This window comes from Ostrinia nubilalis, chromosome 5 (genome assembly GCF_963855985.1).
Source record: "Ostrinia nubilalis chromosome 5, ilOstNubi1.1, whole genome shotgun sequence".
NCBI classification, from domain to species: Eukaryota; Metazoa; Arthropoda; class Insecta; order Lepidoptera; family Crambidae; genus Ostrinia; species Ostrinia nubilalis.
The window spans coordinates 2,233,359-2,249,015 of NC_087092.1; the positions used below are offsets into that span (position 1 = coordinate 2,233,359).

Sequence of the window (15,657 nt, forward strand, 5' to 3'; positions counted from 1 at the left end):
TGGAAAGCGCCGTGGAAAATTTTGGCGGGAAAACTGAGTGAACTTGCGCAAAGTTAACAAAGAAAATGCGATGCGAATTTTCTTAATCTTACTATTTTATTTATGTATATTCACGAGGAGTTAAAAAACCACCACCTTGAATAATATGATTATTTTGATAAGTTGAACTCGTTTAGTCTTAACTTATAAAAAATCTATAAGCCTGTCTAACGGTTGAATTAACTTTTCTTTTTCATAAGTTAAAAGAAACATAGCCTTGGGGGAAAGAAGAAAGTCATAAATAAAGATCATATAATGGATGTTTTCTAATAATAGTTACTGTTGACCTTATCGTAACAAAATATAGAACAATATAGGTCAACCGTAGAAGTTTAATGCCTGATTCGACCAAACTTTTATCCGAGAATAACTCCTGGTATAACTGACACACTGACAGTTTCAGTATGGGAAATATGTCAAAATGTCAATTAACTGAGGATTTATTCTGAGATTAATATTTACTCTTGTTTGGTCAAATCCACCTAAAGCATTCATCATAACTGTTAAGCAGCTCAATATTTACTGTGGTTTACTCATAAAAGAGTATTTTTTTGCTATTCAATATTTACTCAAATAAAAAAGGTTACATTAATTTTTTAATTCTTTTTTTCTCCACCCAGCTCTTCGGCCTAGTCCTAATGGCGATCTGCGTGATGAACCTGCGCGAGCGCAAGTCCCGGCCCGAGCCGCAGTCAGCTCTTTCCCGCGGCGTGCTCTCTTTCCTGCTGACTCTTGGTCTCTGCCTCGTGGTCACAGCTATACTCGGCTGCATCGGAGCTCTGAGGGAGCACGTCAGGATACTTTACGTGGTAAGTATTGGATATGTCAACTTGAAATTGTGAATACCGTCAGTTTATAGTCGGCTCTTTCCCGCGGGATGCTCTCTTTCCTGCTCACTCTCGGCCTCTACCTCGTGGTCAAAGATATACTTGGCTGCATCGGAGCTCTGAGGGAGCACGTCAGGATACTTTACGTGGTAAGTATTAGATATTAGGTCACCGTAAAATTGTGAAAAAAATCTGTCAGATTATAGTCGGCTCTTTCCCGCGGCGTGCTCTCTTTCCTGCTCACTCTTGGACTCTACCTCGTGGTCACCGCTATACTCGGCTGCATCGGAGCTCTGAGGGAGCACGTCAGGATACTTTACGTGGTAAGTATTAGATATTAGGTCACCGTAAAATTGTGAAAAAAATCTGTCAGGTTATAGTCGGCTCTTTCCCGCGGCGTGCTCTCTTTCTTGCTCACTCTCGGCCTCTGCCTCGTGGCGCTATACTCGGCTGCATCGGAGCACTGAGGGAGCACGTTAGGATACTTTACGTGGTAAGTCATAGATATTAGGTCACCGTAAAATTGTGAAAAAATTCTGTCAGGTTATAAAGCCTGGTCCGTGAGCACGTAGAATCCCGTCCAATGACCCCAAGCTACCCATCCCTATCGCTCGCACGTAATTATGTTGCTGTCGTGCTCGCACACTCACTGCGGGCGCCCGTCGCACAGTCGCGACAGCAACATAATTACGCGCGAGCGATAGGGATGGGTAGCTTGGGGTCATTGGACGGGATTCTACGTGCTCACGGACCAGGCTTTAGTCGGCTCTTTCCCGCGGCGTGCTCTCTTCCCTGCTCACTCTTGGTCTCTGCCTCGTGGTCACCGCTATACTCGGCTGCATCGGAGCTCTGAGGGAGCACGTTAGGATACTTTACGTGGTAAGTATTAGATATTATGTCACCGTAAAATTATAATATGACGGACAATTCCTGCCTCGAGCCGTGCGTAGTCGCTCACTCTTGCTCACTCTTGGTCTCTGCCTCGTGGTCACCGCCATACTTGGCTGCATTGGAGCCCTAAGGGAACACGTCAGGATACTTTACGTGGTAAGTCATAGATATTAGGTCACCGTAAAATTGTGAAAAAAAAACTGTCAGATTATAGTCGGCTCTTTCCCGCGGCGTGCTCTCTTTCTTGCTCACTCTCGGTCTCTGCCTCGTGGTCACCGCTATATTCGGCTGCATTGGAGCTCTGAGGGAGCACGTCAGGATACTTTACGTGGTAAGTCATAGATATGTCAACTTGAAATTGTGAATACCGTCAGTTTATAGTCGGCTCTTTCCCGCGGGATGCTCTCTTTCCTGCTCACTCTTGGTCTCTGCCTCGTGGTCACCGCTATACTCGGCTGCATTGGAGCTCTGAGGGAACACGTCAGGATACTTTACGTGGCAAGTATTAGATATTAGGTTTCTTAAAATTGGGAAAAAATCTGTCAGATTATAGTCGGCTCTTTCCCGCGGCGTGCTCTCTTTCCTGCTCACTCTTGGTCTCTGCCTCGTGGTCACTGCCATACTTTGCTGCATCGGAGCACTGAGGGAGCACGTCAGGATACTTTACGTGGTAAGTCATAGATATTAGGTCACCGTAAAATTGTGAAAAAAATCTGTCAGATTATAGTCGGCTCTTTCCCGCGGCGTGCTCTCTTTCCTGCTCACTCTTGGTCTCTGCCTCGTGGTCACCGCTATACTCGGCTGCATCGGAGCACTGAGGGAGCACGTCAGGATACTTTACGTGGTAAGTATTGGATATTAGGTCACCGTAAAATTGTGAAAAAAATCTGTCAGATTATAGTCGGCTCTTTCCCGCGGCGTGCTTTCTTTCCTGCTCACTCTTGGTCTGCCTCGTGGTCACCGCTATACTCGGCTGCATTGGAGCTCTGAGGGAACACGTCAGGATACTTTACGTGGTAAGTATTAGATATTAGGTCACCGTAAAATTGTGAAAAAAATCTGTCAGATTATAGTCTGCTCTCTCCCGCGGCGTGCTCTCTTCCCTGCTCACTCTTGGTCTCTGCCTCGTGGTCACAGCTATACTCGGCTGCATCGGAGCACTGAGGGAACACGTCAGGATACTTTACGTGGCAAGTATTGGATATAGTGTACAACCCGGTCGAGTTAACTGCGCACCTAGCAGCTCTGACGTCACATCGACACGCTCTGGTACGCGGGGCGAATGCGAGACAAACGCGGGGAGGTGTGCGGTTAAGTGGGAAGGAAAGTCGTATTCCATCGAGCTGCGCAGTTCGCTCGATTGTATGATGGTGCCTTTCGGTTATATTTATAAGGGTTATCAAGAAGAGAGAAAAGGATTATTAGGGTCTTGTGCGAAGCCTGGATGGCCCTCAGATTATGGTAAATGTGTATGAGTATTTTTAAACTGGACTCACTGCTACCAATAGGGTGGCCTCTAAGAAAAAAAATTATAGCTTCACTACTATCTTTTAAGGGAGATGGCTTCTAAACCCATAACCTTGCAAACTCAAGATGAACTTGACTATGGTTAGGCATAACATAGGCTTATTAAAATGCCAACGTTAACCGTTCAATTGCAATTCAAATCACCGTTCAATTTTAAATAAGGCATGTAAATATTATTTAAACCATAACAATTTAAAATGGTACGCAAAAGAAAAATAGCAACAGAACACACAAGTATCGATTCATCCATAACTTTCCATAATGTCATCAAACGATTTAAAAGTTTCACTACCAGTAAGTACTTTGTAATTACTTGTGTACTTATCAATTAGGTATGATTAATAAATTAACTTCACAAACTCGATTGTTCCAGCACGCCTGCTTCTTCATATTCCTGGTGTCGATCGAAGTGGTGGTGGGGGTAGGGGGAGCGGTTCTGAGTGCCTGGGTGGGGGGAGGCAGCGAGCTGAGGCACCAGTTCTTCAGGAACCTGACCATTGAAGATGAGCTGTCCACGCACCAAGCGTTTTGGGATCCATTACAATCTGAGGTAGTTTACTAAAATTTCTTAGCGATTAGAGTCGCTTTTCAAACTAAATTTAAATAAACAACTTGAAAAAATCAAACTGTCTAAGGCGGGTATCGAACCCACGACCTTTCGCTTGCCTCTTGCTCTTCTATCTGAGCTACTTATGCCAGTTTTCACCATAAATCCTTAATTTATAAGTAACCCCTTTGAAAACAAAACTCCTGTTATGTGTTACAATAGGGGTCACTTAAAAATTAGGGATTGATGATGAAAATGGGCATCAGACACTGTATGAGGTATAGTTTAATCATTTTCAGCTATCGTGAAAGCTTGAGAGAGTAGAGGTTGTTATTCGTTTTCGCAATAACCACTGGAAACTTTACAGTAGGGGAGAGCGCTGAACTTCCTCACATCAGCACATCTATTAAATTTACAACTCACCTCGGTCTCCCCTACTACATCAGAAGGGCATCATCAATTACACTTTTGTTGATCGGAATCGCGAAGCTAGTAAAAGCTTTTCCAGAGTTTTTATTTGAGTTCTCTGAAAATTAATAGGTATCTAGCTCTATCTGACAATTACTTCTTCAATATCACTAACTACCTTCATATTACAGAACCAATGCTGCGGCGTAGACGGCCCGCAAGACTACGCAATCCTTCACCGCGAGATCCCTCCCTCTTGTTGCGCCCGCGCACATCCATTGCGCGATGGAGGGGCGCGTCGTCAGATCCACGCCGCCTGTCTTACTGACAAGACGTATTACGACAGGGGCTGCGAAGAGGCTTTGAGGCAGAAGAAAGCGTTGAAAGGCAACATTTTTATATCGACTGGCATTATTTTTGCACTACTCGAGGTACGTTTATGAAGGACCCTTTTGAACGGCAATCCAGTAATGCAAAACTGGACTGTCGTGTGAACACAAAAGTGCGTGTTTGAAATTAGAATTCCAATTGCGAATGAATCGGATTTTTGGGACACTATAAACGGGATGTTCAAAACGAGATCCTGAAAAAAAAAACACCTGCAAATAAAAGGTGATATTTGTTTTTATGACTTAGTATTATTAGTTCATTTATTTTTCAGATTCTCTGCATCGTTTTGGCGTTATGGATGGCTCGTACTATAAGAGTGGAACGTCGAAAGCTTCAGCAAAACTTGCAAGCTCACTTTGAAAGTTAATTATAAAAAAATCACGTATATTTTCTTATTCACGGTATAGAAATCAGTATTGCGCACAGGAATGCATAGAATTAATTAGCAGTATAATTAAATACTGGGTATAATAAAATAATATAGCTACAATTTTGGAAAATATTTTTGAGAAAATAACATTTTAGACCTATTGGACTTTTAAAATTGATTACCAAAAGCTACTTTATGGAAAATTACAGTATTTAAACTTTTTCAAATGTTAGTTAAGATTTTATTAATCCCACACCATTTTCAGTAGATTCGAACACATTGAGGTTTTAATTAATGTTTCAATAAATTCTGTAATTTTAAGAATTTGTCATTAGCTGACCTGTGATAATTCGTAGCTCTAAAATAAACAGCTGGAAGCTGGATGGGACCAATTCTGATATTTTAGGTGGAAACAGACGAAATATATGTCTTTATCCATAGTTTATTTATAATTTCATTCACTTGTTATTATTTAAGTTATAAATTAGCATTTAAAACACCTATCTTAATATTACGCATGCTAAAGACATACACATTCTATTCACTTTTCTATACGTATTTGCTTGTGCGCGAGAAACATAAATTATTGTGTTTTAGTTGACATCATGGCAGAGTTGAAATAGGCATAAGTTTTTTTTGTTTATTTCACTCTAATCTGGTAATCGTGAAAATGTAAAAAGAGCAATTAAACTATGCTAGACCAAAAATTTTATAGGCTCTACTAGAATCTAGTTTGTATCTCTTGGAATATTGTGACAGTTCACTTGTGTGTGAATAATTTAAAATATAGTGTGCTTAAGATGTGAAGTCTAAAAAAGTTCTATATTAGCCTATTATTAGGTACAATTGCCAGATTTTTATCGAATATGTACTAATTTATGTGTGATGGACTTGTTTGTTTGCTTGATATTTGGTGATGTTTTTTAAGGATACACATTGTATTTCAATCATGATCCGTTCACACAAAAAATCGTATCACATTGCAAAAACTATCGTCATTTTATCATAATAATGGTCATTTTAATTTTAAGTATTGTAAACAATAACATTGAGCGAAGACAAGTACAATATAAAATAGTCAAATTAACAATATCGTTATAAATTAGGTACCTACAGTTAAAATATTATACTATCACTTCTAAAAGCACGCCAATACAAATTGAATTTAAGTAAGCTAATTATCACTTTAAATATTAAGTAATAATAATAAAATATTTTACTGACTTTTAGATGTTTGATAAAAATAATTTACTCATAAATAATGAGCACATGCGATTCACATTACCGTATGATAGGTTTTAGTTTAATATTAGGTACCTACCTATACCTAAGTTAATAAAATGTACTTTTAACTTCAATATTTAATTATTGTCAATGTGTTCGTAGAAATAAATAAGTTTGCTCAAAAATATGATGTTTTATTTCATGAACCAAATTTAAAATGTGAAATTAGGTAGAATGTAAACGTTATGGCAGGTAATCCAATCACAAGAGTCATAATTCCAAGAATTTTTAATAGATCTACGAGTACCTACTGCAAGGTAAGCTAGAGTTTACTATTTTTTTACTGAATAAAATACAAGAAAAAGCTCTTTTAAAAGCTTTTATTTTGTTGCATGTATACTAGGAACTATGACACGATACTAAGAAAGCTCGATGCTGTTCACTGTATCGTAATGTTCACGGCGAGAGAGCTTTAACTAAGTATAATGATATGTAGCAAAAGCTCGATTTAATGTTACAGCAAAGATTTCCAGATTTTAATTAGATGTTGTCTGGCCGCTATAGTTGTGAATAAAACAAACATTACGGAACACAGATAATTTATTTGAGAAACTCTATTACAACTTCTATAATGTAACACTGTTAAACTTTACAATGAAAACCTTATTACTTACTTAACATTACTTGATCGATTTAATTAATAAATTAACGTTTGTTAATTTGAAAGGAATGAGTCTAAACTTACAGTTGACTTAAAAGCTTCACAATAATATTAATTAATCTATGACTAGCTTTTGACCGCGGCATGGCTTTTCATTTAAAACTTTTATAAAATTTTAATACTTTTTTGGTTTTGAAAAAGTTCAGGGAATTCAAATTAATACTTTGTTTAAGTGTGGTGTATGTATTTTTCAAAGTTACTTTTTTACGCATAATAAGGCAGGTATTTGACCGCAATCGCACCTGGTGTTAAGTGAGATGCAGTCTAGGATGGTACATATCTGCCCTGCAAGTAATTATTTACTTTCGCCTTGAAAAGGCCCAGCCCTATACATACATAATGTGTTAGCCACACCCCTGTCATCACTTAGCCTAAATCTTATTATTAAATATTAAAATATTAACTAAACTTAAACTTCAAAGTACCTACATAATAAATTATTAGTTATGGCAAACAATTTAATGCCAAAACGCGTACTAAAAGAAAGTAGGTATAATAGCACCAAAACAAATCAAATATTTGATGGTGATTGTAATAATATTCATGTTTTTTTACTAGTTCTTTAATTTCTTTGTATTGTCTTAGTGCTAAAAATATGATGATAATGTGATGATTTTTATCGGTTTTGAGCATGTGATATTTTTACACTACTCAAATTAAAAATGTAGCATGTTACACTAACAAATAACTAAATATAAAGTTTGTATGTATTGTCATTATATTTATGAGGTGGGAGAATATTATATCAACGTATATTTTTATAATAATAAATACTTAGGTAGGTACTAGGAAAGACGAAACCTTTTACGAATTGTTACATCAGAAAATTACACAAAAAGTTTAAAAATAAACAATTACAACTATAAAACCTTATTATTTTTCAGTATTTCAGTAAGGAGATAAACTTTGTAGAGCAGACATTAATTAATGTATCGTGTTTGTATTGTCAGGTACAAGTAGTAGGTACGTTTCATTTATTGAAGACAAAAACATTATCACCCTTTTTCAAGTTGGGCAAAGTAGGTTACAATAATTACAGTTTTCTAAGATATTTTTTAGCTTTTTAGTTAGAAAACTACCAATTGAAAATTACGACTCATTGAAAAGCACGACGTCTCACTGATATCACATCTTTTTACGTGATGAGAAATCTTACATCCCAATGTAATAATAGTTAGGTAATAAACACAGAATAATGACCACCGTTTTAAAGCACTTAAAACAGTCTGATTTCATGTTTTAAATATTTGCAACGTATATCATCAGACAACCTTGGAATCAATGTGATGCAAAACTATACTCAACATCAAATAAACCGCACCTTCCGCTACGCAAACTTTAAAGATTTTCTTCTGACACAATCATGGTGCCCCAACAATACTGGTGTTATTTAAAAGCCCAATAAATATCCTTATAGAAACACACATTTAATTTCATAATAAATTATTAATAGGTATATACCAAAAATGAGACTTGAAAAAAGACCTCACTTTGGGCTCACTTATGTTTTATTGTGTTTTAATTAGACCAATTTTTATGGTTATATACCAAATAATGACCTCACGTGTCCTCTTTAACAGATGGATAGCGATTAATCCCAACTTAACAGTTTTAAGTGTAACTACCTATTTTTTGAAGAAGTGACTCTGGATCCTTCTAAAGACACATTTTTGGGGTAAAAACCTTTAGTTTAATGAAATGAAGTTTAGAACTGGGCTTTTAAATGGTGCCAATATTGGTGGGAAATGGGGATGCATACGTTTGAAAGTGCTTGTCGCGGGAGGTGCGCTTTATTTGATGTCGAGGTAGTTGACCTGAAAATAAAAGTACAAATGCGTCGGTTCAGAGTTCAGTAAGTAAAAATACCTTAAAGCTAGTGCAGAATGGTGGAGTTGGTGCGTCTAGGCTGTCTCTCGACTCTTGCCTTGCGTCTTGATGGCGTGGGCCAGCCATAGAGCTAGCACGATACCGGCGACCTGAAAAAAAAGTATGATTTTTTAAGTTTTTTACTACCTGACTGCGGCTTGCAGTGTTATCCGAAAATTGGCATAGAAGGGTTACACAGTCAAAATCCTTGCCAGAAGCTTAATAAGAGCTTAGGTAGGACATTGTGACTCATATCACTTATTTCATTATACAAATTGCTATCCATATGGGATTCAGTCTCTTTAGTATTGATTTTTGCATTAAAAGGTAGTATTAAGCTATTAATTCTTTTACTTTCAATATATCTCTGCATGAAAATTGATTCAGTTGTCCATACGCGTGAAAATAAAGACAAACATGGTTGACTTTGCTTTGATAGGGGGCATCACCTTTAATATGCAATAATTTCATTCTATATCTTCTACTTACTGTGACATGTCCCTCCTTACTTCTTCTATACAGAATATAATAGAATACCTTTATTCAGAATTAACCTTTATGTGCATACTTGTACAGAGGTTAACATTACTGAGCCATGCTGAAAAGGCGCCCGCTCAGCGAAAATCGTCATGACGCAAGTCGTCAAGTCACGCAGCTGGTTTTCAGCGGGTACCAACATGAGGGTTATTACGCCAATTACGCACCGTAATTAATACATAAGTATACAGGTGTTATCCTCTGAAATTATCATGGTATCGGTAGGTCAATTTGTAATGATTTATTTGTTTTCTATAAGACATCGCATCCTACTCTAGCGGGGTTCAAACCTACTCAGTCAAACTGCGCCATCTATCAAACACCTTCGTGCAGTCCGTTTAAAGGTATTCACGCGAACCAAACGATACTGTGGCATGAAACATACTACGTCTGAAATAAGTGTGGCGTGATTTCTTTATCTTTAACGGCTAGACGTGCCAAGCTAGGCTTTACGACTCGAATATTTAACCCGTATCAGATTAGTAAAATAGTAAGTTTATTTTTGTACCTCAACATGCCTAAATCATCAGGTTATTTAGTCACCATTGTAGGAGCACGACCCTCTCTTTTAAAAGAGAGGCTAATGTGTATTTTTTTCACAAACGAGGAAGCTCTTGGCCTGATGGAAAGTAATGATGGCCTAATATGGAAGCGAGATTCACTCAGAATCCTCAACCACAAAGGAAGTGGCTATCTTACCTCCAACTGCCGGAACACAACAATGATGTTGACATTGTTGTTACGGCGACAGGCTTAAGTAAGATGGTGGTAGCGAAGTGGACATACACGCCCACTAATTAAATAATGCATGTGTATCGATGCGGTATTCAGCTGATGTTAAAAATACGTTACAGATTCAATAATGACGCTCTGAATACAGATCTGTATTCTGAGCAATGACGCTATAGAGTTCTCAAAATATTATTCAAGGTTGAATTATTGAAGATGCAAATCACTAACTACATTGAGATAAAGACTGTCTTTGTACTCGTACTAAAAATAATGCTCTAAAGAAGCTAAAACTGTAATGCAGTGGTTCTTAACCTTTAAGTCACGAGGGACCATTTTACCAAATTTCTGTCTTGTGAGGGACCACTATTGCGCCGTTTGCGTTGTGTTGACTCTACTCATCACGTCACGTCACTTGTTAATTACGATGCCTCCAGGGACCACCAGTGGTCCGCGGACCACCGGTTAAGAACCTTTTTCTTTTTCTTCATACCCTTCCTTGTAGTAGGTATTTCTAGAGAGCCGAATGAAGAGCTTGATTTCTTCTACAGAGTTGAGAATGCAAAGAAACTTTTAACCGTAAAACTAAAGAGAGAAAGACTTCAAGAAGCAGAATGATAATGCCAGCACAGACGATCACAGTCAACCCCGCGCTATGGATGGTGGTCAGCACTTTGACCTCACACCCCTCCTTGTAGTAGTAGCTTCCAGAGAAGGGCTTCAAGACTTAAATTGGAGTTACGAAGACAAAACTACGAGAAAATGTCAAACTACTGGTACTACTGACATAGCACGCAGAATCGCTAAAATCAAGTGGCAGTGGGCGGGGCACATAGCTCGAAGAGCTGATGGCCGCTGGGGCAGGAAAGTTCTTGAGTGGCGACCACGAGCCGGAAGACGTAGCGTGGGCAGGCCTCCCACTAGGTGGACCGACGATCTGGTGAGGGTCGCGGGCGGTGCCTGGATGCGAGCGGCGCAGGACCGGTCTTTGTGGAAATCCTTTGGGGAGGCCTTTGTTAAGCAGTGGACTAGAGATGAGACGTATTTACTAGAACAGATCCACACACTAGGTATTTTACAGTACTAGGCGGCACCTATTCCATTTTTTAAAATACTTGATCCACCTAGTATTTTATAAATTACACGATTTCCGACCCTACCCTGAAAGTAATAGAGGTTATTATTGCGTAATCCGTAGTCGTGTATTACGCGCACCTAGTATTTCTCGCTATGCTTATGTGCGAACGTAGAGATTCACTCCGTCTCTGTCTGACCAAACAAATTTGAGCGCGACGAAGCAAACGCACACAAACATAGTCAAACAAAAAAAGGGATCTTGGCATACTACTGGATAAAAAACTAACATATGTTCCTCATATCGATTACATTATTAAAAAAACTTTTAAAACACTTGGCTTTATCATGAGGAACACAAAATCATTTCGAAAGTCAGCTACCAAAATCTTTCTTTTTAATAGCCTTGTTCGTAGCACTTTGGAGTATGGTGGGGTTGTTTGGCGTCCACACTACGCAACTCATACACTTAGACTGGAACGCGTCCAAAAACGGTTTCTTAATCACTTAGACTATTCTACAGGTAAAGCTAAAAAAATTCCGAGCTACTCAAAACGACTAGATCAGTTTAAAATGAAACCTTTAGAAAACCGTATAACTGCACTCGATCTTATATTTTTATTTAAATTAATAAATGGAATTGTTGACTGTCCACATCTTCTATCTAAACTCAATCTTAAAGTTCCCTACAAATATCCTAGATATCCAATCAAAATCCTGTGTCCGCCCTTCAGAAAAACGGTATCTGGATCCTACTCCCCAATATCTAGACTCTGTAAATTGTATAATGAGTACAGCACTGAACTAGACTTATTTGGCATGTCGATTAATAAATTTAGGCGTCAAGCACACTTATTAGATAAGTAGATCAATGTCTACAGTAACATACCTACTATTACTTTCATTATGCATGCTGTGTTTGCCCATCATATATTGTACAATTAGAAATTAAGTTAGAATTTAGTAATATAATACAAGTATTATTGTACAATTGTTGGCAGACCAATAAAATAAATAAATAAATAAATAAACCATATTCATGTAAATAAGAAAAAAATATGTAAATATTTTTATGAAATTGATATCTTTTAAATACGCCAACTTTTAAGTTGACAGTCCAAAGCCTGTTGAAGTATGAAGGGAGGAATTATTATTCAATTTCAAATTGCATTATTCATACATACTACGGTTGTATCTTTTCAAAGAAAATTGTATTTTAAAGTCATATTACTTGGATTAGTCCGCACTAGTCGCGTCAAGTATGCTAAATTACTACGTACTAGGTGGAACAGGTATTTGGATCGAGTATTAATAAATACTTGGAATAGGTGTATCAAATTTACCTAGTATAACCCATCTCTACAGTGGACGTCTTTCGGCTGAAACGAACGAACGAACTGGTACTAACCTCCAAGAAGCAGAAGAGAATGCCGCAGACGATCACAGTCAACCCCGCGCTATGGATGGTGGTCAGCACTTTGTCCTCACACCCCTCCTTGTAGTAGTTGCTTCCAGAGAGGCAGTCGGAGCGTTTGATCTCCTCAGCGCGGTCGGACGAGTCGGGAGGGCAGCAGCTGTAGGGAGGGTTGACGCGGGGCTCTTGAGCGCCGTAGTTGTCGGGGCCGTTGATGCCGCAGCATTCCATCTGAAGAAGTCAAAGTTAAAGTTTTTTTTATGTTAGAGAAGGCAGGTATTTGACCGCAATCGCACCTGGTGTTAAGTGAGATGCAGTCTACGTTGGTACATATCCACCCTGTAAGTGCCTATTCACTCTCGCCTTGAAAAGGCCCGGATTATAGTGTTCAGGAAAGACAACAGCAGGCAGCGAATTCCAGCCCCTAGCTGTTCGCATCATAAACGAGTAATCGAAACTCTTAGTGCGAGCTGGTGGTGCGATTCAGTGCTTTAGACCCTTTTCAGGGCGCTTATACACGTCCCAATAGTTTGCCCTACCACCACTTCGGGACAACATATGAGCTGGTGCTAAAAGAAGGTGGCAGTCTTACAGTCAACTGGGATATTAATAAGCACACTTACAAATTCAAAATGTAGATTATTATGCATTTGCGTTCGATAGTTTCCAAAGGACGTTCACTCCTGAACAAAGGTGTCCACCGAGTATTTCTACAACGACCGGTTTTACGCTGCCCGCATCCCTGTTCTTCCCGAGACCCTGGTCAGACCGTCGGTCTACAGAATACGAAGCCTGCTTAACGCTACGTCTTCCATAGTCGCCACTCGAGAACTTTTCCTTTCAAAGTATGTGGTGCACTGCCACTTAGGCCTTGTCCAGGAGGGCGAATTTACCGCGAATCCTACGCGCGAACACGAGCGTATGTTGCGTCAACCCACACGTGTTGTGTGGACGCAATGTATTGGCTCCTAGTATCTCGCCAAAGCGTGTATGATTTTGCGCGCGTAGAATTCGCCCTCCTGTAGGCCTAAGATGCGAGCCGCGGTAAGCGCTTATCACGCCATTTTATCGATTTTGCCCATACATTTTGACGTCGATAAAAGTTATCACGGCGCGCATCTTAGGCCTACTGGACAAGGTTTAAGTTTTCAATTCTGCGGGCTATGCCGGCTATCGAAGAGTACTCTAAGTTGCAGTTTAGTATACCTATTTTAGAATCTAAAGCCTGGTCCGTGAGCACGTAGAATTTTGTCCAATGACCCCAAGCTACCCACCCTTATCGCTCGCGCGTAATTATATTGCTGTCGCGAATGTGCGACGCGCGCACGCAGTGAGTGTGCGAGCGCGACAGCAACATAATTACGCGCGAGCGATAAGGGTGGGTAGCTTGGGGTCATTGGACAAAATTCTACGTGCTCATGGACCAGGCTTTAACTGATACATACGTTGCTCTGAATGCGGTCCCAGAAGGTTCTGTAGTAAGAATCCTCCTCCCTGATCGACTTGTTCTTGATGAAGGAGGCCCTCAGCTGCTTCTTCATGGAGCCTTCGATTTGGGGACGCAGAGCCGCTGCTGCTATACCCACTGACAGCTCCAGGAGGATGATGATTATCAGACATCCAGCGAACTAGGGGTAGAAATTAGATACGTATGTATATCAATATAAAGTTAATTAAGATTTGCATTGTTACAAGTCAAATAAGATCCTGATATAAACAAAATATAATAAATAGATAAAAATATTATTACAAGGAAATGTGTTATAGATTAACCGAAACACACTAATGCAAGTTGATAAATTATAATCTGCGGATGTACTCGTAGGTATAATCTGCACAACTATTTCGAAATATCTGTGTGGGATGGCCGGACAAAAAATAGCCAAAACATTTCGCAGTAGAGATATAATATGTCCTTCAATGGAATCATCGAACTTCTGTATTGTATCCTACAACTCTGAAGGCCTGCTGTGCCCTTCTATGCTCATCTTCTTCATTGTCTTAGAGTTAGACCACAACTAATTGGGCATCCCTAAATTCTCTTAGGTATTCCCCGTGGCCTTAAGTAGGTCTTCGTTATTGGCGTCTAAGCTATCGTCTAAAGTTCCTCCCCACCATAAAACCACATATTTGAAGCCACGATAACCGAACGGTGAAGAGGTCGGACTGGCCGACTCGTGATCCAGGGGAACGCGGGTTCGATCCCCGCCGCTCGACTATTGTGGTGAGCTCACTCGTGATAAAGCATATTTAGCTTAGTACGAGGAGCTAACGGGACTATTAGTAATTTGTGTTAAGAAATTACTAATAATCTTTCAAAAAAAACGACCAAATCCGTTAAGCTAGCACCCATAACACAAGCATTAAGTTGCTTACTTTGGGGCTAGCTGGCGCTGTGTGAAATTGTCCAAAAGATTTATTATTTACTACTTACGATATACAGCAGCTTAGGGCTCTCCTTCCAAGCACCGAAACACCCGAATGCAGCGATGACGATGATCAGCACCCCGATAGCGATCAGCAACGCGTCGGTCTCGTGGCCTGTCATGTCCTGCCCCGCGAAGTCCTTGATCATGGTCAGGTCCACGCATGCTGTCGCTATGATCACGATGCCGAAGATCTGGGGATGGGGAAAAAGCACATGAGCATTGAAGGTAATGGATTTAACCTGTTAAATCAGCGGTTCCCAAACTTGTTTTGTCTACTGCCCACTTTGAGAATAAATTCTTTTTAGCGCCCCCATTTATAGTCGGGAGTCGAGTGCTCAGTCGGTGTCTAAGAGACCTCCTAGTTAATGACGCCTCTCAAACCTCTACACAACGTCCCGATTTTTTTTTCTGGGTGTCTTACCGCCCCCCTTTAAGCCTGCAGCGCCCACAAGGGGGCGTTATCGCCCACTTGGGAAAGACTGTGTTACTGGACTGGAAATGGATGTTAAGACGGGAGCTTTATAGTGTTTTAACTTAATTGTTATGAAAGATCAATGCGAATTGATCACCAGTTTGAACTGACGTTAGAATACGCTAGTAATATTACTTCAATGCGTTAGAATGGAAATGTTATTTTAAAAATGTTTGTATTTGTAAAAACACC

The 15,657-nt window shown here is 39.6% G+C and overlaps 2 protein-coding genes across 2 annotated transcripts in view; one reads left to right on the forward strand and one right to left on the reverse strand.

Annotated features, from left to right (window-relative positions):
• Positions 1-916: 916 nt before the first annotated feature.
• On the forward strand, positions 917-15,209 carry LOC135072112 (tetraspanin-18-like). The gene is made up of 5 exons (XM_063966064.1): positions 917-1,015; positions 1,073-1,189; positions 3,658-3,834; positions 4,431-4,670; positions 14,952-15,209. The coding sequence occupies exons 1-5, from the start codon at positions 917-919 to the stop codon at positions 15,207-15,209; spliced, it is 891 nt and encodes a 296-aa protein (XP_063822134.1).
• LOC135071661 (23 kDa integral membrane protein-like) overlaps positions 6,806-15,657 on the reverse strand; it is a 31,602-nt gene continuing 22,750 nt past the window's right edge. Inside the window, exons 2-5 of the mRNA XM_063965427.1 lie at positions 14,999-15,184; positions 14,010-14,192; positions 12,559-12,795; positions 6,806-8,920 (exon numbers count right to left, since the gene is read on the reverse strand). Of these exons, the coding sequence (XP_063821497.1) occupies positions 8,846-8,920; positions 12,559-12,795; positions 14,010-14,192; positions 14,999-15,184 (681 nt within the window). The 3' untranslated portion in view covers positions 6,806-8,845. The remainder of the gene's footprint in view (positions 8,921-12,558; positions 12,796-14,009; positions 14,193-14,998; positions 15,185-15,657) is intronic.